At 39.3% G+C, this 22,282-nt stretch overlaps 1 protein-coding gene across 1 annotated transcript in view; it reads left to right on the plus strand.

Moving 5' to 3' along the window:
- The window catches only part of enc2 (ectodermal-neural cortex 2), a 38,379-nt gene that overhangs the window by 10,304 nt on the left and 5,793 nt on the right, over positions 1–22,282 (plus strand). The window contains exons 2-8 of the mRNA XM_071519678.1: positions 7,000–7,231; positions 10,726–10,831; positions 13,166–13,411; positions 17,156–17,245; positions 18,112–18,275; positions 20,264–20,411; positions 20,797–20,993. Of these exons, the coding sequence (XP_071375779.1) occupies positions 7,050–7,231; positions 10,726–10,831; positions 13,166–13,411; positions 17,156–17,245; positions 18,112–18,275; positions 20,264–20,411; positions 20,797–20,993 (1,133 nt within the window). The 5' untranslated portion in view covers positions 7,000–7,049. The remainder of the gene's footprint in view (positions 1–6,999; positions 7,232–10,725; positions 10,832–13,165; positions 13,412–17,155; positions 17,246–18,111; positions 18,276–20,263; positions 20,412–20,796; positions 20,994–22,282) is intronic.

Genomic DNA, 22,282 nt, shown 5'->3' on the forward strand with positions numbered 1-22,282 from the left:
TTATGCCCCTTTGACCCTGGATGTCTCCCACCAATCCCTCCCTCCCTCCCTTTGTTCCTGCTTTTATTGTACCTCTGGTTCTAGTCCCACTTCCTGTCCCATACAGTGTTTCCCATAGGTTAGCAGTTTACAACAACAAAGGGTCAGCAGTTTCCAGCAGTTTTGCAAAGCAAATATAACAGTGGTTTTCAACCATGTGCCACGATGACCCAAGAGTCTGCAGGGTTTCATTCCGATCAAACGTTACAGCAGCTGATGTCACTGATCAACACACCTTCAACCAGAGAAGAGGAACTAGGCTAATCCGTGAAATCACCTGCTGTAGTGCTGAAATATAATATACAGCTAATTACAAATGGGTTACTTCCTCAACATATAATGTAGGCTAAGCTATATTTCTAATGTAAGTTACATTTCTAATGTAGGCTACATTTACTACTTTATTTATAGGCTGTAGCACTTTTCAAAACAAATGTTACAAAGTGCTTCACACAAATAAAAACAAAAGGTGATAAAAGCAAAATGAAGATAAAACACAAAACCATAGTCACACCAAGATCATCAGATAAAATGACAAAACATGTTCATAAAATATATGCTGTATATTCGATGATCAACCGACCAATGTCTTTAGTGTTGTTGTTGATTGTGTGCACGGGTATACATTTTAAAAGCTACAGCGTCATCACTGTGGGATGATGAACATCATATCTGCTTTTGAAATATCACTTGCCAAATGAACATCGGGGTCTGCAATTAAGTTATTATAAAAATACATACGTTTTGATGTTTAGTAAATATTTGGGCTGTTTGGAGAGAGTGAGACAGCCAGCCAGACAGAGGGACTGGAGAAAGTGAAGATAGACAATATAAAGTTAATTAGCACTAGGGCTGGGCAATATGGTTGAAATCAATATCATGATAATCATAAAGATTTTTCTCGATATCAGTATATATCACGATATGGTTCATGTATGCAAAATCACGTTAAATATTCAAATGAATGTTCATCTCATTGAACCGAATGGTAATGTTAGGTGTGATGTCAAACAAAACAGAAATTTTCAAATAATATTCCTACCATACCTCATTTTATCAGAGTTTTTAAGTCAAATTTGCTTGTCATCATCAGTTTAGACAGCAGAAATGTGTGTCACGATATCAAAATATATTCATATCATCACGATATGATTCCACTGAAAGACGATAAACGATAATATTGAATTATAGCCCAGCCCTAATTAGCACAGTGGAAAAAATGGCAGCTTAGTGCATCACAGTACCCAAAATAAATCTAAAACAAAGTGTATTTGGGCGTCTATGACTTTTCCTGGGTGGGCTGCCCCAAATATGATCAATATATGGGAATAGGCATGGGACGATATGAAAATTTCATGTCACGATTATCCTGGCCAAAATAATTGCGATTTACGATAATCATCAAAATATGCTTAAAACTCTTAAAATGGCACTAAAACATCCAGGAATCACTTTACCTTACATTTTGTTAAGAAACAAATATTTTTATTGTATCATAGGACACATATCTTTTTTTTTTGTGAACATCCTTTTTAGTGAAAAACAAACAAGGACAGATTCAGACTCTCGCCAACACCCAGCAGGTAATCACAATGTGAGAAAAAAATCCATTAATAAAAATAATCTACCTATCAACCTGATATCCAAGCATTCACATGGTTCAAAATCAATCAGGAAATCAACAGGACTGTACGTTAGTGAGCTAGACAGCTTTTTCAAGTCACCCGTGAGGATATTCACTATTATCCCGATAATGGAAATTCACCAAGATGAAATTATCTTGAGTGTTTTTATCGCGATAAAAGGTAAAATCTTATATCCTCCCATCCCTATATGGGAAACCCTGCTGTTTTCCCCCTCCCTCCTCTTCCACTTCCCTGCATGGTTTGCTATGACGTGCCTCTCCCAACCCCCTTCCCTGAAACGGAGGTGTCCTGAGTGCACACACACACACACACTCACACACACACACACACATTCACAATAAGCTGTGCCCCATCTTGCTCACTGCATTTCCATGTGTTCCAAGTGTTCGTGCTTGCGTGTGTGTGTGTGTGTGTGAACGTGTGAGCTCATGCCTCTCATCTTTTGCCATCTATTGACAATCCAACCCGACCACATTGAGGTCCTTGTCAAGTCTGCACTGTGGTCTGTGAAATACACACTAAACCCCCCCCCCCCCCATGACTGACCTGGTGTTGCTCTGGCCGGAAAAACTGCATGTCAGCAAATGCAGATGCACACACACACACACACACACATACATATACACACAAACAGCGTTGAAGTTGCTGAGACAGCGTTTCTTCTAATCTCTGGTAGCGTGTGGGTTTGTTGAAGTCTACATCCACTCACCGGACAGTCGGGGTGTGTAACAATACACTCATCTCACTGAGTTTCCTCTAGTTCCTGTGCTTTAGGTTTGCTCCAGCTCCTATTCCCTGTACACTGCAAAAAAAAATGTCCACCTTAACATTTACCCATAAATAAAAAATACTGCCATTTTTTTTTAACTTTATTTTAAGAAACCGTCTTTTTGAGATTGATTTCTTTTGCAGTGTATCACTTCCAGTACCTCTGACAGTTTGACAATGGCACTTATTTAGATGTTGATGTTGAATTTGTATGTACCACAACTATTTTTCACAGATTTTTGTAGCAATTGGGGGCCACCACAACCAAGCGAATGGAGGGTAAATACTGTCTCATCATACAATTCAGTATTTCTGGATTCACAGTAGGCCTATAATATTGTCACAGGAACAGGCCTGTTACAAAACAGACAAGGGTAAGGCTTTGGGTTTTTGGTTGTTTTTCTTCATTTCTGGCACATCTAAATGGCTAGCTGTGTCATGTTATGCTAACATGCCATGATTAGGGAGAACGAAGGGAAAAATGTAGAAAGCTCAACGTAATAAATGTTACGCGAAGACTGAACCAACTGAAATTGGAAACATCAGGGTATTCCTTCATGTTAGGTCTATAACCAGTTAGGGCTGAGCAATTTTGAAAAAATATCTAATTGCGATTATTTTGACTGATATTGCAATTGCGATATGATTTGCGATATAAGAGGGAATGATAATATTTACATCATTCTCATTTTCACTGAAAAACATGAAAATGATTATGGTGTGATTTTTGTGGGGATCTGTACCAAACAAAGATGTTTTCTTAAGTCTGTAGAATATGATGTGTAGGCCAGGACATCTCTGCAGCACCACGATATTTCATTTAAAATGCTATTTTGACACACATTTCTACTGCAATTTGAAAATTGCAGTAGGCCATACTGCGATTTCCATCAAATTTTGATTAATTGTTCAGGCCTATAACCAATACATACAAAATTTTCTTCTTGACTCATGTCTTACGTCCCTATCATTGACTAGTGAGTAGCCTAATATTACTGACCAACTTTTTTTTATAGCGGCCCATGCCATTATTGTGGCCATGCGCCACAAATAAGCCTATGTATGGGAAACACTGTACAGTTGTCCCACACATTTGAACTAAGCCAATAGCCTGTCTAATGAATGGGATGGGGAGCAATTGCCGATCTGCTGTAATGGCCTACAGGCCTGAACAATGAAAGTGCTGTGGCGAAACATATGAATATATCATGAAGAAATATGATATGAATGCTCTAATAGGCCTAGAGACTGAGAACCAGTGTTTTCTCTGTATTCATTTAGCAGTGGTGGGCCGCCATAGCACAAACATTGCCACCGCTGCGAGAGAAAATATGAAATTCAAACCTCAATCATAAGAAACAAGAGCAGCTGCGAGTGCCACAACCCTGCTGTATGAATGGCCCCCAATCACTACTGTTTCAAAAAATACAGGGGAAGTGCTGAAAGCTGTTTGGCGTATTGAATTTCATTAAATATATGAAATTCAATATATATAACTTGCAACTACAGAAGGTGGTAAAGTTTGCAGCCTGTCTGGGAGCAGTTAGCCTATTTTTTCTTGGCTTGCTGAAGAGGCCCCTGCCTACTCAGCTGCATGCAGGCGGCTAGGTTGGCCCCCTGCAGTCTGTTTCCACCTCCAAATACAAAACAAAAACAAAATTAGCGCAGTGTTTCCCACACAGATCCGGAGCCCTGTTTTAATAATTTTTCTATTTTTGGTGATCCGTCCGATAAAAGAGATGGCGTCCACGATTGACCAGAGAAACGCTGAGTGAGGCAGTGTTTCCCATACATAGACCCATCTGTGACGCATCAGCACAGCCGCCACAACATAGGAAGTTGGTCAATGTATAGAAATTGATGCTTGAAGTGCTTGAAAATCTTGAATTTTCAGGGGGAAAAATAAGAAAATAGCCCCTTTTTTAACCAAGTGCTTAAAAGGTCCTTGAAATTCAAATGAACCACATAACACTTCTTATATTTTGACCAAATTTTTGTTCATCAAGTCATTAGAATGAAATTGCTCAGCCAGAAAAAATCATTTATTTATTTGCACCTGTCAACCTGTAACACCTGTTGTATAAAATATTGTTCTCGTTTGGAAGCTTAAATTTGAATGACAATGAGAAAAAAATGTTAGTTATACTTTTAGTCTTTCGTTTTTTAACTTGGTTGTTTCCTAATGTGAGGCAGCTGCCAGTTGGTCATACTTATCTTTTTGTCGACATTTGTGTTATATAGAAAATAATCAAATGTAATGAAGTACTGTTCATTTGTCAAGTATTTAATTCACTGGATTAGCCAAAAACAGGCATTTCTATATGGGTATTAGACCATTTCTTAATTGAATATATATTTGTATGTGATATAAAATTACGTATACCGTGATATGAGATTTTGGCCATATCGCTCCCACCCCTAAACTAAACTAAACTATCCTTACGGCAAATATATAGAGATATGAAAAACGGCAGAGTGTTCCTTTAAAAGTTTCAAACTCAGAATCCATATTAGCAGAAAAAAAGAGGACACCTCTTGGGACGACTTCAAGGTCCTGGGACCCCATCTGCCTATTTCTATGCGTTCCAGCCATCTCTGATTAATAATTCAGGATTAGCAGACCTATATGTGTCCCGACGTGATCAGCAGCTCATCTAGGCTCCCTAGCATCAGGAAAGAGTAAGAGAAGTAACCCGAGATTCGAAAATGAAGGTGAAGAGATGAAAACAAAAAGAAGAATCCCATGCTTGATGTTCATAAAAAAAAAAAAAAGACAACGGAGAGAAACAAAGAGAAGAAAGCAGAGGATTTGATTAAGTTGGAAAATAGAGAAGAGACTAGAGGGAAGGAAGAAAGAGACGAGAGGGTTGAGATGAAAGGAGAGAGAGCTGAAAGTGTTTCTCCGTGTTGTCTTTGATCCTTCTCTCCGTTGAGATGTAGACTTCAGATCACGAAGCCTCCAGTGTCTCTCTCAGAGGGGAGTAACAAGACAAGCATTTGGTCCCAGAGCTCAATCCCTTTTGTTGTATTTTGGTTTGTGTGTTATTGTGGTATTACTCGGTAATCATTTGGAGGGGGGGGGGGGTAAGGTTTGGTGTGAAGACATCTGAGATATACACCATCATTTTAGTTTAGACTAGTTTTAGACGCAACTGCCATATTTAGCCAATATTTAATTGTGTAATATTTTCGTTTCAGAGCTCAGTCCCATTGTTGTCTGTCATCTGTGTTGCGGTGGTGGTGTTAGACCAGTGGTTCTCAACGTGGGGTCCGGGGACCACCAGGGGTCCTTGAGGGGGTTCCAGGGGGTCCCCCAGCAAAATTGATTATTATTTCATTTACAAGAAGTTAACACAATTAGAGAATGTAGAAGAATGACTGTTTTGATCATAGTTTCTCTGTTATCTCTCTACCTACAATACAGATAGTCGTGGAATTCTGGACAAAATCATATCTGACAATAACAACGTTCTCAGATTTGGGTTTGAGAGACAAACTCATCAAATGGGGGTCCGGGGGCCCAAATGTGGACTAAAGTAGGGGTCCTTGATATGAAAAAGGTTGAGAACCACTGTGTTAGACTACATAGTTAGCTTTTCTGTCTTCAGGCTTTTTTTTAACTTCAAACCCAATTCGAGACCAATACCATAGCAATGTGTTATCCAAGGCTACCATTGTATTTATTGACTAAAATAGCATATTTTTGTTTATTGCCTAAAATGGAAGGGAGGTGTCTAAAGACATTTCAACAAAATTAGCATGTTTTGAGGACAAAATTAATTGTAGGCAGCTTGTTTATGTTCATAACATACAGTAATTGCACCTTTACTTAACTAGAAGTGGATTAATCTATTTCAGACACAAGGTAAAGACAACTAATTAACCCTAAACAAAGTACATTTTCAACCCGTGGGAAACACAGAAGGCTGTTGTCGGGAGTCAGGATTTTATTTTTCAAATTACTACAGGCCTCAGCTGTTAATAGAAAACTGTTTATTCTGCATGTTTGGCCTCATGTTTAGTGTTTACGTCCTCTAATTAGGCCTATAGCTAAGTTCTGCAGAATTATTAAGGTTTATCTTTTGAATCTTGCTTGGTCGATTAACTTGAGTAGGCCTAAAGACAGGTGGAAAAACACACATTTTGTATTTTCTATATGGTATATTTTGTTTTAGCCATGCTAGCACAAATCCCCATAGGGATCACGTCCTGGAGCACAGTATAGGCAGCCATCACAAATAATCTTACACATTAAAAATCATGAGTCTCTGCTTCATTGCAAATCAAACCATACAGGTCGCTTTTGAAACGTATCGATTGTGTACCATCCTGCAATGTCAAAGATCAGTTTATTGATTAATGATGATTATATGAATGTGATCTCAGCTGCCCGGCTCCCTAATTGATCAGCTGCCTTCATCTCTTCTATGGAGAGTACACCAACACTACCAAACCTCGTTTAGAGCATATTACATCATTCTCATTCATCATTTTCCACCTCTTCCTCCCTCTCATCATCATCATCACGCGCGCTGTCGCCGGCTAGTCGGAGAGATCGTTCCGAGCGACTCCCTGGAGGTGCCGAGCGAGGCCGCCATGTCGGTGAGCGTTCACGAGAATCGCAAATCCCGCACCAGCACGGGGTCCATGAACATCTCGCTGTTCCACAAGCCTTCGCACCCGGACAGTGTCCTGACCCACCTGAACGCCCTGAGGAAGCAGTGCATGTTCACCGACGTCACCCTGTGGGCGGGGGATCGCTCCTTCCCATGCCACAGGTAAGGTTTGTTTTGCCATAACGACTAGGGCTGGGCGATATCGTGATATCAGACTAGATATCGTCTTAGATTTTGGATATCGTAATATCGTGATATGGCAGAAGTGTCTTTTCCTGGTTTTAAAGGCTGCATTACAGTAAAGTGATGTCATTTTCTGAACTTACCAGGCTGTTCTAGCTGTTCTATTATTTGCCTTTACCCACTTAGTCATTATAGCCACATTACTGATGATTATTTATCAAAAATCTCATTGTGTAAATATTTTGTGAAAGCACCAATAGTCATTCCTACAATATTGTCGCAATATCGATATCGAGGTATTTGGTAAAAAATGTTGTGATATTTGATTTTGTCCATATGGCCCAGCCCGACTTACAACTGAACATTTAGCCCACTTCGTAGAAAATACCGAGATATATATCGTGTATCGCCATTCAGCCTAAAAATACCGAGATATGATTTTTGGTCCATATCGCCCAGCCCCAATAATGACTAGAGGCATTAACTTCTAAAATCAGCAAATGGCCGCTGAGGTCCAGCTGTCGCACAAATCACCAACAACACAAGAGTAGGGCTCGGCAATATGGACCAAAAAAATCATATCTGAATGGCGATACACGATATATATATCTCAGTATTTTCTATGAAGTGGGCTAAATGTTCAGTTGTAAGTAGGGCTGGGCGATATGGACAAAATCAAATATCACAATATTTTTGACCAAATACCTCGATATCGATATTGCGACAATATTGTAGGGATGACTATTGGTGCTTTCACAAAATATTTACACAATGAGATTTTTTGATAAATAATCATCAGTAATGTGGCTATAATGACTAAGTGGGTAAAGGCAAATAATAGAACAGCTAGAACAGTCTGGTAAGTTCAGAAAATGACATCACTTTACTGTAATGCAGCCTTGAAAACCAGGAAAAGACAACACTTAGGCTATGCCATATCACGATATTACGATATCCAAAATCTAAGATGATATCTAGTCTCATATCACGATATCGATATAATATGGATATATTGCCCAGCCCTAACACAGAGAAACAGCAGTCAACTTTTCGATGGCTACTTGCTCCATTCTCATTCTGCTTGTTGTCATAAGTTGTAAAACCCGTGCATTTGCTTCGTTGTGATTGGTCAGCTCATGAAAAAATGTGGTCCATCATGTGCCGTTCCCCATTTAATTATCCCCCATGATGAAAGGAGTATGGATGGGTTTGTCTGTCTGTCATGCACAATATCTTGTCGTATCATATTTTCACGCAACATAGGGGGAATGATGTGTCTCGTTGCTCCCTTTCTGCATTTTCAAAATTGCAATTAGGGCTGAACTATTAATCGAAATTTTATCGAAATCGCAATATGGCCTATTGCAATTTTCAAATCGCAGGAGGCGCAATATTTGTTAAAGGTGAAATGTGTCAAAATATAATTTTAAATGAAATATTGTGGTGCTGCAGTGATGTCCTGGCCTACACATCATATTCTACAGACTTAAGAAAACATCTTTGTTCGGTACAGATCCCCGCGAAATTCACACCATAATCATTTTAATACGTTTTTCAATGAAAATGAGAATAACGATGTAAAAACGATCATTCCCTCTAATATCGCGAATCATATCGCAATTGCAATATCAGTCAAAATAATCGCAATTAGATATTTTTTCAAAATCGTTCAGCCCTATTCTGAATCACCATATCATTTTTTTATAGTATGATTCGGCATGTGTCACCATCTTTTTAGAGGCAGGGTGGGTTACTTTAGAGACCGTCCTGCTTGTTTGGGCAGCTGGAACGATAATAGACGTTTGCCCATTTCATTAGCCTATATCTCTGACTGGCAAAGCATAGAGCTCCTTCTGCTTTATGTGTGAATAGCTCACCCAGGGTATGTCTGGTCTTTTTCAATTCAAGCAGGATGCTGTTGTTCGCTGTGTTCTTTTATGTTCGATTTCTAATCTTTCGATCTTACCCTCTAGCTCTCTTTGTTTTTCCTGATGTATATTTTTAAACTGGATGACATTTCTTATTTCCCCCCTTAAAACTGCTTTGAAACCCTTCCCAGAGGATTGATGGTGACACTTACCCATTATCATTCAACTGGAAATATTCTTTCAAGGTTTGTTTTAAAGCCTCAACCACCATTTGTCCTCTCTGGGGAATAGCACTATGTGCACTTGTAACTAACCAACAGTTTGCTGTTGTAACAAGTCACTATAACCCATTCCAAATCTTGTAGACTCGATTTAATAAGACCATATCACCTGCTCCATACCGAAAAACCCATAGTATTGGTTAGGCCTAGTTTTTAAAAAATAAACACTATAAACCGGCTACACTTATATCTTTACATTTGGCAAAAATAAATATACCATTATCACATTCTGGATCTTGTTTCAGTTTTTTAGTCTTCAATATTCACTCTGGAATCCTCACCTATTCAGTCCTTTCCTTGAACGAAAACTTGGAGAGATCTGCATCTGTCATTGATGATCCTCTCCTCTCGTTCCTCCCCTCAGCTCTTGTCCCACTTGTCCTGTATCAACTCCCTCTGTAGTCTTTCCCTTTCTTCATTCACCTTTATATGTGTCTTTCTCTGTATATGTATCCCCATTTCCTTGAGTAGAGATGCGGGGTCTGAACGTGTGTTGAATGTCTTCGTTCCTGATTCCGGGTGTATTTCTTCTTCTCCTTTAGTTGTTTTATTACTTTGCGCACCAGTCTCCGTTTCCTTTGTACATCTTGGTCAAAGCAGATGTTTTGCCCTCGATATGTGATTCCGTGTTGTTTCCCGGCTTGTTGTAGAACCGTTTCCTTCACAGGGTAGTCCAGGAATCGGTGGGGGGGGGGGGGGGGGGGGGGGGGGGGGGGGCAGTGTTGTTTCGGCTTGGCAGTCATTGCTCTCTATGCGAATATCCAAAATCTCTTGGTAGATTTAGTGATGAGGCCAAGAAGTCGTTTTTCTCAGAGCCCTTAGGAATGCCACGTATCTGCAAATTATTGCGTCTTAAATCTTAAGTACAACATCTTTAATATTTATTCTATCTAAGCTAAAACATAACCCTAACAACAACAATTTCATAAGGGAGAGATGCCACTCTGGAAAATAATGCTAACTTTCACCAACACTGGATGAATCCTTTAAAAACCTAGTATTTGACTTTAAAAGCTGCATGAAGACATGTTTTACTTGAATTTTTTTCAATCAAAGATCTAAAAGACGACATAATTTGGACAAATTTGCAATGAAATATAAAAGTGTTTTTTGTGAATGAATGAAAATGACAGATTTTTTTTGTTCTTTTGTTGTTGTTTGTTTATCCCCTGCAAACCAATATGTGTCATGACCCTGGCACCAAGCCAAACTTTTGAAAAATTAATTGCATGTGAGGCAGTGAACCTGTTATTCTAACAAATAGAACTTCTGAGTGTTTTTTTTCCATAGGACACTGACAACATTTTTCCTTTGTGTCTTGAAGGGCGGTTTTGGCAGCATGCAGTCGGTACTTTGAGGCCATGTTCAGCGGAGGGCTGCGAGAGAGTCTGGACAGTGATGTCAACTTTAGAGATAGTATACACCCTGAGGTACTGCTGCTACCACTAATCATAATTTGCATGTATTTATATTATACAGTATATTATTAGTATATTATACTTAGGGCTGTGAATCGATTAAAAAATGTATATAAATAAATATTATATATATAATAAAAGAATTAACTAATTAATCATGCAATTTGCTGTGATTAATCATGATTAATCACTCTTTTTTTCTTAAAGGATAAGGCTGGTGTTTTTTAATGCAATGTCAACAAATCCTATGAAAATAACAAAATCAGCAATGATTTTTTTTTGACAACAAGTCTCGTCCATGTAGCCGGTGCCCAATGCAGCCATGTCCCAGCAGCCATAGAACTCCATTGTATTAAAAAAACTATTGAAACATATTTGCAACATATTTCATCATCGCGATGCACCGGGCCGACTTTTTCCTCAAACAACTTAATAAGCCGACTGTAAACACGTTTTCCATCTCAGGAAAGTAGTTCTGTAGCACCAAAAATAGTCCCCGGTGTAATGAAGAATTTGTTCCCATTTGAATTTGATTTGGTAATAACTACAACAGCCTGACTTTTCATGGTAACAGTTAGCGATTTTAAAAATGTAAACTATGTCTTTGTGAGCTGTATTTCAAGGTTTTTAGCTTACAATTGGAGCCAATGACTTCCGGGTTGACGGCTAAACGGGAGTAGAGCAAACGCATTGTTGATTTTGTTATTTTCATAGGATTTGTTGACGGTAAGCAATGCATTAAATAAACACCAGCCTTATCCTTTAAGACTGAAGCTTGTAGTCATTGATAATTAAATGTCGAATGACCAAATTAATCACTAAATCACCAAATTAATGTATAATCAGCACATAGGAAGTATATTTTAAGTCATTTTCATGAAAACCAATCAAAATTAAAAAAAAAGAAGCTGTGTCAATTGCGTTAATTTTTTTGTTTGTTAATTTTCACAGCCCTAATTATATTATACAGTATATTATTTCAATTACAAATATTAGATTATACAGCCTATTGAAATTAATGTTGTGCCTAGAATGTGTCATGGTGCTGTACCAATTGTGTAAACGTAGACAATGTGCTTCTGAATAAGATGATGTGAACGTAGCTGCCTTATGAGTTTAAAACAAATCATGAATCTTCATTTGTTTTTACTTAAAGACTCCACAACCAAAGCAGGAGTACGAAAAGTACGAAAAATGTATTTCACACTAGGGCTGAACAATTAATCGAAATTTTATCGAAATCGCAATATGGCCTACTGCAATTTTCAAATCGCAGGAGGCGCAATATTTGTTAAAGGTGAAATGTGTGTCAAAATACCATTTTAAATGAAATATTGTGGTGTTGCAGAGATGTCCTGGCCTACACATCATATTCTACAGACTTAACAAAACATCTTTGTTTGGTACAGATCCCTGCAAAAATAACACCATAATCATTTTAATACGTTTTTCAATGAAAATGAGAATAATGATGTAAAAATTATCATTCCCTCTAATATCGCAAATCATATCGCTATTGCAATATCAGTCAAAATAATCGCAATCAGATATTTTTTCAGAATCGTTCAGCCCTATTTCACACACACAACCAAACCAAATGACGCTAGCCACTGGTAGACCAAATCTCTGCAACAGGGTGATTAATAGGTAGGGTCCTATCCCGTGGACATGTAAGGTATTGGGGTAATTGATTAAAAAGTAGTTAATTTTCCATTACAGCGAAGAGAAATTTGTAATGACGTTTGAGTTTTTAAGTAAAATTTGCTTGTCATCATCAATTTAGACAGCAGAAATGTGTGTCACGATATTAAAATGTCTTCATATCATCACGATATAATTCCACTGAAAGACGCTAAACGATAATATTGAATTATCGCCCAGCCCTAAATCTCATTCATTCAATGTTTAGCTAAATATAGACCTGAATGAAACCTCAAATTATAGGAACTACCCTATGATTAACTAGTCTTGTTATCTCTGGTATCCAGGACAACACATGGTTTAGTAGTTCTAGTTGTTCAGTTCTAGTTAGTAGACCTATGCAACATTATAGTGTGTGCTACAGTATACATGTTTGTTATTGACAGCCTACAGATTAATTCATGATGGAAACATAATCACAGAGACATAATTAAACGCTAGGAAGGAATTTCTTCACAGTATGTTGTACAAAATAACCATTATTTGGGCCTCTTGGTCACAGTGTTTCACATTTTCTCCAGCAGTTTATGTAATGTTCTAACATGACAGAAATGTCTGTTCTTTAGTTAACAACAGCACCAACAACAGTAACAGTAATAAAAACATGTCAGCTAACTGTCTAATCGTTCTCATTTTCCCTCCAAGGTCTTGGAGCTGCTGCTGGACTTTGCCTATTCTTCGCGAGTCATCATAAATGAGGAGAATGCCGAGTCACTGTTAGAGGCAGGCGACATGTTGCAGTTTCATGACATCCGGGATGCAGCGGCAGAGTTTTTAGAAAAGAACCTGCACTCCTCCAACTGTCTGGGAATGATGCTGCTGTCAGACGCCCATCAGTGTAAAAGACTGTACGAGCTGTCATGGCGGATGTGTCTGGTACACTATGAGACGGTAAAGGAGCTTTACGTTGTGTGTTTTCTGGCATCCTGCAGAAACCTCATATCTAAGCAGATCTACAAAAGTTGAGTTTTAATAAGTGATTTAAAAGATGACACAGATTTGCAGCCTGAGGGCAAAGGTCAGATCGACTCTTGCTTTCAGTCTCTTCTGAAGAAAATGTTTCATGACCCTGGGACCTAGCCAAAATATTGAAAATGCATTAAAAATGTCAGGCAGTCGACTTCATATGCAGTCTCTGTAAAGTTGAGTTTTTGGAGACATGTGGTTTCTACAGGACACCAACTTACCCCTTGTTCAGACCAGAGGTGGAATGGACACGTAATGAAGTTAGACTATACTTACATTGTGTAACACTTTTTAATGTTTCTATTTAGAAACAATGCTGATGACCATATAGCTTCCTGTATTTTTCCCACGGCACAGCCGAGGGCATCTCAAGCCAAATTCAGGTCAGTCAGTCAGTCAGTCAGTCAGGTAACACTTAGTGAGATGATGCGGTTCGTCAGATGGCCTCTAGAGGGCGTCTTTGACTGTGAGATGCAGTGTTTCCCATACAGAGGGAAAAAACAAAAGTTGCTCATGGTATAGAACTTGATCTAAACCGTTCTCCAATACACCTGATGTGCACATCACATCATGTCTGTCATTTGGAGATGTACAGACAGCAGACCAGTAGCACTGAACACAGTGTGAAAACAAAAGTGAAACTTAACATTCAACAGTCAGTAACGGGGATTTGCAGACAGTAACTCGTCTTTGCTGCCCTACACACTTTAACGGTAGGTGACGTCATCTTATGGTATTTAAGTAACGTTGGTGGAATTAGATAAGTTAACCATGTCGCAGTGCTTCAGTGCATAGAATTGAACACATGCACCGTGGGTCTGTACAGGATCTGTTCTTGTTCCACTTCGGTGATTAACTTTATATCATCCATCTTCACTTTCTTCACAGACTCTTGCACATGAAAGCACTATTTTTCAGCCTCTCTTGTTCTCTATCTATCTATCTAGTCAGATTTTGATATTACTGTATTAAAATCTGACGGCAAACTGATTTTGATATTACTGTATTAAAATCTGACGGCAGACTGTCCAAAATCTTGCTGCAACCAGCAAAAAATGCATTATTATTTTATTTTCAAATTATCATGGCAAAACCAATTGGTTTGAGCATGGGAGTAAACGTCTAATTAAGGGTTTGAGTCTCACTGAAACCCATACTGAAAATGTGTGCACTTGGGGTATTGAACACTATTGGCAATGGCAATGGCAATTTGTTGTTTTTTTTCGTTGCATTTCGTTACAAGTAAACTCAATGTGCTTTACATTGACAGACAAAAAATACAGGCATAAAACATGAGACCAAAGGTAACATGAGCAACATAAATATATGAATATAAGCATGAGTAAAATGCTGAAACAGAACCAATGAAGCATACACCCAACTTATATTAAACATATATCAGCAATAAAAACCCAATAAAAAAAATAAAAATAAAAATGATAGAAGCATCATATTATTAAGTAACACAATCAGTATACATTAGTTGATACTAAACATTAGGTTGAAGGTCTTACCGGATAGTCTGGTGACATAAGTATTAGATCTGCTATGCCATCCAACACAAATCCAAAACATTTTTGAACATTTTTAATTAAATAGCTAAGCTGTGAACTTCTCTTGTCCTCGTTTGACATTTCTGACACAGTTCATTTTCACAGTTTATTGAACTGCATTACTTTGGCGTAGTTGGATGATGGAAGTGAAAACAGAATCGATGGATATGAAACTATGAGGGGAAATATACCATTCTCCATTTTCAAATCCTTACTGACTGATCCAACTTTTAGTAATGAGATTGACTGGATTGATTGGGCTGCTGAGGACTGTGCTTTTCCTGACAATAAAGTTTTAGTGAAATTGTGTTTAATTAATTTGATCTGTAATATATGCGATGCCAAAGATGATGTCATACAAGCAGAAAAATTGAGAATTTGATTAACTAGTCTGGTTTTTTAAGCTATGGGCTGGAGCCGAAACTGAGTTGCAGGCCTATTGCTGCTGGCCCCGCACATCATAAAAGTAGCAATATTTACTAGGTCCCAGGAATCCTTATGGATCTCACTTTAGAAGAGTTTAAGAACACAGGCTGGCAGATCCTTGTTTTTGTTTGATGCCACAGCTCCTATCCTCAACCATTTTGCTTTGGCCATTTTTGTCCCACCTGTAAACATTCATTGTACCGTATTTCCTCTAATAGCGGCCCGTAGTCAATTAAAAGCCGGGTCTCCGATCATGGCCGGGGCCGTGGTCGTCACGAACAAATAAAGGCCGGCCCCAAATACAGGCCGGGGAAAAAAACAAAGGAAACAAGACTAGGTCAAAACCTAGTATATGGCTGGACCGTGGATGAGTGTGCCACGTGCCACGGCCAACCAATGGTGTAACTAACTCCGCTGTAGACTGCTAATACAGAATAATAGTCCATACATTCATACTGATCTCCATTCCAGCGCGTCCCGTCTCCTCTCTCCACCGCTGTCCTCTCCACCGCGCTCACGGCCCGCATCGATCCTCCCGATCCAAGTGCCAGGTGTTCTAGTACCCATCGGTGCCGAAAACGCTGTTCGCTGGACACCCGGTGACGCATCGTTGTCGGGAACCCCGCCGAAATCTCGGCCGGATCACCGGGAACAAATCGGCGCCCAGCTATGGGCACCGGCCAGAACCGTGGCCCCGGGAAACTTCAGGAAGGTCGGCAATAAGCCCTCGGCGTGATGAAACCCCCATGCTTGTTTGTGTCTCTCTCTCCGCCGACAGAACAGAGGGCTTTAGGTAGACTGAGCTCGCGCATATGCATCGAAATAAACGGTGATATCATATAATTGTATAGATTCTGCTTTAGCTTCAGCTTACATGCATGATATTGGTCAGCCTGCTTACTGTGTGGGAGAAACGGGCTCCTGATCTCAGCGGAGAAACAAGATGACGGACAAAACAAAACTTAAATTTCTGGATCTGTGATCCTATGATGTGCCACGTGCCACGGCCGACCAATGGTGTAACTTGATCACTCAGTCAGTCAGTCAGTCAGTCAGTGACAGACATTCACGTTGGGCTGGCCCAGCTGTTGCGGTCCAGCCAAAAACGGTGGATACCGGTAAACTCCTGGTGCCTGTTATATAATGTAACTGTAGTTTGTAGTAACGTACAAGTGCCACAAGATGGCAGTATGCCACAAGATGGCTTGGCCGGCGGAAGTCTCTGGAGCGTGCCGTCATCGTTTACCGTAATTATCGGTAATGCATTGCGGTAACAAAAAAACGGCTACCTAACGAACCCCAACAGAAGCAGATCAGAAAACAAGGAGGCTTCGTACCAAAATATGAACAAATATACTTATCAAACAGAGGGAATTAGAAATAAAGGCCTGTCTCTAATATAAGCCTGCTTCCAATAAAGGCCTGGTACCCTCTGCAGTTGAGGTAAATAAAGGCCTGGGCCAATATTAGAGGAAATACGGTAATTCATTTGGTAAGAGAGAACAAACCATTGACTTGATGCTATAATGGTGATGATATACTCTTAGTGTGCAAACTATTAAGACCATTGATGTAGAGTTTGTAGTCACTCTTGGACAATCCATGTCAACTGATTGTTTAAGTTTGATAGCTAAGATATTTTATCACGTATAATATTAATATATAATGCTCTGTTTTGTCTGTCCTTTAGGTGAGAGAATCAGAGGATTTCTACAGTCTGTCTAAAGATAAACTGCTGGAACTGATACTTAGTGATGAGCTGGAAATAGAAGATGAACAGGTGAGGGATCTGTTTTCCCCCCTTCATTCTTTCCTTTCTTCTTTATGTCTTTCCTTTCCTCTAATGAACTAGCTTACCAGTACTGGTCATTCATTTCAGTGACGAATGCTAACAAAGCTAAGAAACCCTTTTTCCAGCAATTGATAAACTTCCTCCCCACATTGTAATCATATCTACACTGTAAAAAAAAAAAACGGATTGTTTCAACTTAAAAAAGTTAGTATCTCTGCAGCCTTAAAATTCTGAGTTAAGTGAATTTGAGGAGATAGTTTGTTTACACTAAGCATTGACTTAACCTTCCTAAACAAAATTAGTTGAGTGAACAAATGTTTTTTTCACATGAATTTGAATTCTTAAGTTGAGGTAGCTTTGTCATAATTCTATTCAAATAGCAATTTTCTAGTTGAATAAACTTGATATTAAATCAGTTCTACTGAAATCCTTTAGGTTACCTGACTTTATCACAATTCAATTCAAACAGAATTCCCTAGTTGAAGTAAGTTCATCTCCATTCAGTTCAAAGAAAAATAAGACTTCACTTAAAAACATTAAGCTATCACTAGCTACCTTTAATGGATAGAAACCCGCAGTGGCTTCCTAGCTAGCCACACCGCACTGGAGAAACATGAGATTCACCGCTTTCAGTGCCCTGTTTTTGTCCCTTTCCTGCCTAGCACCTCGTTCACAGCTAGCAGATAAAAGTGTCATTGAATATCTGTAATAGTTTAGGTTAATTTAAAAATAATAAATTATCTTTTCTCCCAAGTTGTATTTAACTGTGATCCGATGGGTTCATCATAGCTCGGGTCAAATGTTTCTTTTTAAATATTTGATGTTTAATTGTTAATAGATATGACTCCTGGCAGGTGGTGTTTAACTCTGTAATGCGGTGGGTTCGGTATGACTTGGAAGGCCGGCGGCACCACTTACCAGAGCTGCTGAGGGGCATCAGGCTGGCACTGCTGCCATCTGAATGTCTGCTGGAGGCTGTAGCCTGTGAAGAGCTGGTTATGGCTGACAAGAGGAGCAGGTAAGCTTATGTTTGCATATGTCTAATGAATTGAATCTGCAGGGACCTTGATGATTGAATTATTTGCATATCTTTTTTTTTTTTTTTGGATTTAACATAATTTAATACTTTATTGATTTTTAAATTTAACAAACACATACACACCTCTCAACATGAACAACAACAGAAAAATCCCACCCCAAACCAACAACAGTATACGTAAAAGTTAAATTGAAAGGAAAAACAAGTAAAAATAAATAAATAAATAAAAAAATATACATAAATTGTACAGGAATACGACAGGAAACAAGTAAATAGCACATACAGATGGAGCAATCAGCCATCGCCTTCCAGGGACAAACAAGTAGGTCAGAGTCTCTGTAGGAAAGAATGCAAAGGTTTCCAGAGTCTCCAGAATTTGTCCGATTTACGGTTGAGATCATGAGTCAATTTCTCCAGAGGGAGAAGGGCCGATATCTGTGATATCCACATGCCGACTGTAGGGACCTGCAGTGTGGACCAACGCAGCAAGATACACTTTTTAGCCAAATATAAAAGAATTATTAACAGAGATTTGGTGTCTGTATCAAAAAGATTGTCCGGTTTAACAGGTAAAAAGAAGAAGTCAGTGTATACTGTTTACTGGTAATCTCACATGGATCACAGAATGGGCCTCTTTCCAAAATGTCTGGATGCGGTCACAAGACCAAAACCGATGGATAGACATACCTTTGTGTGTGTTTTTTTTTTTTGCATAACTTATGATGAAGTGAAGCAGGCTAATTGATTAAATTTTAACATGATCAGTTGTCACAATGGCAAAAACTAGGAAGATATGACCCAGGGTGAAAATATCCAGAATTATTCTTTAATTGGATCACATGTGCAAGAGTAAAGATTATGGCTGATTAATCGAATTAATCGAAATTAAATAATAATTTATTACATATTGCGTTCAGGCTGTGTATTAAAAAATGTGGCAGATTATTACAAAATGTGGGTGTTATTACATAATGAAGTGAACATTTATTACATTTTGTTGAGTTATTACATAATGCGGTGTTATTACATAATGCGTTGTGACAGTGCTTTTTGGAATTCCCGTTCAATTAAGTTGTTTTGGAGAAGGCTGACATGGAGCTGCGCTAGCTAACTCACTGTGTGTTATGTGGACCTACAGTACTGTGCAAAAGTCTTAGGCATATGTCAAAGAAATCCATAAAGCGAAGATGCTTTCAAAACTAATGAAATAAAAAGTTTCTGAATATCAAAAATGTACAATAAACAGCAATCTACTGACACACTGATGCAGAAAACAAATAAACATCTAAGACTTCTAAGAAATTTCTCTAAACTTTTGCACAGTACTGTACATACTTCACCGGTGTTTCGACTGACACCATTGCCAATAAACAATACTTAGGAATTGATTCTATTCAGAGCATACAGTATATCTAGCCTCACTAGGAGTGCCTCAAGTCCATTAAATGGAAGGCATTGCTTAGCTCAGTATTATTACAGCATCCAAATGAAGTACGTCATATTTGAGAAATACTGACCCACAGCAACAAGTTTCACATAAGGGATGAGGCTTTGGCCTTGACATTTGGTGAAGAAAACCAATCACTATTTTTATCAAATCAAGTTCTGTGGAACCAATGAATCATTCCACAAATTCTGAAGTTTAGCATGTGGTTGAATGGCCCCCTCACCAGAGCAGCTGTCCAAGCAGTAGCATGCTGCTAGTCAGTGTACTTGCCAAGATAAATTAGAGGCACACATTTCATTCAATGTGTCATTCCACTTCTCAGCGTCTCCACATTTTTTTCCCTCCTCTCCTCTCCTCTCAAAATTGAACTCAACAATAATGGGACTTGCAGGAACTAATAAGCATCAGCAGCCATGCCTGTCATCTCCTCTAGACATCAAGAATTAGGCCATGCTGTTAAGTAAGAACATTCAACAAAAATGTCTCCTCCTTAACTCTCAGTCCATGTTTTAACACTCAGGTTAATAGTAGAGGAGGCGATGCAGTGTAAAAAGAAGATTCTTCAGAACGATGGAGTGGTGACCAGTCCTTGTGCACGACCACGCAAGGCGGGACACACTCTGCTTATACTGGGCGGCCAGACCTTCATGTGTGACAAGATATACCAGGTAAATTTAATAATTATACCATCTATCTCTGTATCTCTGTACCATCTATATACCTATCTCACAATACCAGTTCATAACACACACCCTGTAGACAGATGCTCCTTATATCAGTAGTGTATATACTGGAGGGAGAAAGACATTCATGTATGACAAGATAAACCCAGGTACAACACACCATACAGCAAAGACCTGTACAGCATGTAAACTATAAAGCCAAGGACAGCATCCCTAATGCAGATCTGCCCGTCCTCAGGAAGGCAGCTCACTCTCTGTAATCAATAAAGCTAATATCTAATAGAAATAATCAACCAGCTTTCCTTTTGACCGCTGAGCCAGAGACCAAACCCAATCTCTTTAATTATCAATGTGGCTAATGCATTCTTAGGTTGACCATAAAGCCAAGGAGATCATCCCCAAGGCCGACCTCCCCAGCCCCCGGAAGGAGTTCAGTGCCTGCGCGATTGGCTGCAAGGTTTACGTGACGGGAGGAAGGGGATCAGAGAACGGAGTATCTAAAGACGTCTGGATCTACGACACTGTCCATGAAGAGTGGTCTAAAGGAGCGCCCATGCTTATAGCCAGGTAAAGTACATATGTAACTTAACAGTAAATAGAGCCCCTTTCACACTGGACAAAAAACCCATTAACATCTGGCTTTTGTCTTCAGTGTGAAAGGGTACGATCGGCATTCATTCCCGGGTCAAATGACTCTGCGGTAGTCACGGGTATTTATCAGCTCCAGCTCCGATTGGCAGTGATGGGAACATGACACCCGGGTGGACACGCTAATTTTCGCCCCTTTTCCGCGCGTAAATAGCCAGGCAGGAACATTATTTATTGTTATTTATTTATTTTTTATATATATATGGCTGTCGGGACTGAGGTCCGGTAACTTACCAACTACACCACTCGACTGCTCCAAACATCAGACCATGTGCGTCCATGAAGAAAACGTAAGTCGCTTGTTCTTCTTAGGGGATTAAGCCCTCACTACCATCGTAATATCACTGCTGCATGGAACGCTGCATAATTCCAACCAGGGAAGGGGGATTGTTAGAGTAAATCCGGCCGCGAGGTCCGACAGCCAGCTTCCTCCGTTGCACCCGGGAAGGTGCGATGACGTCATTCTGCATAATAATTAGCCATGTGCTTCTGTTTGTTTGAGAAACGAGACAAACAGGCTTTCGGTCCAATTAGACATTTTTCGGACTATTGGGGTTTCGGAATAATGAGCCGTCGGAACAATGGCATGGCACCGTTCAGTCAAGTTTGAAATAGAGACCGAAGTAAAAGATATAAAAAAGTAACCACCGTAATATTGGCACTGGCCTCCATGCTGCTTTCTACTGTTTGCTAACCCTGTGTTCCGGCGCGTCTGTGACATCGAACGTCACACACCAGGAAAAAAAGCAAAGGCAAACTTGTCTATTGGCAATGGGAAAGGAGTCAATCACCTATTTTTAGCGGGTTTACCTGCCTTTAGAAAACCTCCATATATGCGCTAATTTTGGTGTAAAAGGGTATAGGAGAGTGACAGAGACATAGTCTAGTACGGTACTACAATAATGTGTGGACTTGAGATACTGTCCATGAAGACTAGTCCAAACTCAACGCAGGCTTATAACAAAGCAAAGCCCTGAACTACAGTAATATTAATCATATTAAATTTGACAGTCGTGACATTACTTACTAGGGTTCGACCGATATGGGCTTTTGAAGGCCGATACCAATAATTTTAGAGCGAAGTCTGAAGTCTAGGTTTGGCTGATAAGGTTTTTGAAAGCCAACAGCAATACCAATATTTTTTAGCTGTGACCAGCAGCTAGTATATACTGGTTTTTGTCATGGGTATATGACAGGTCAAGTGAGTA

This window comes from Centroberyx affinis, unplaced genomic scaffold (assembly GCF_046629955.1).
Source record: "Centroberyx affinis isolate AG114_WGS23_722 - 3 ecotype Tasmania unplaced genomic scaffold, CSIRO-AGI_Caff_v1 ptg000721l_1, whole genome shotgun sequence".
NCBI lineage: Eukaryota > Metazoa > Chordata > Actinopteri > Beryciformes > Berycidae > Centroberyx > Centroberyx affinis.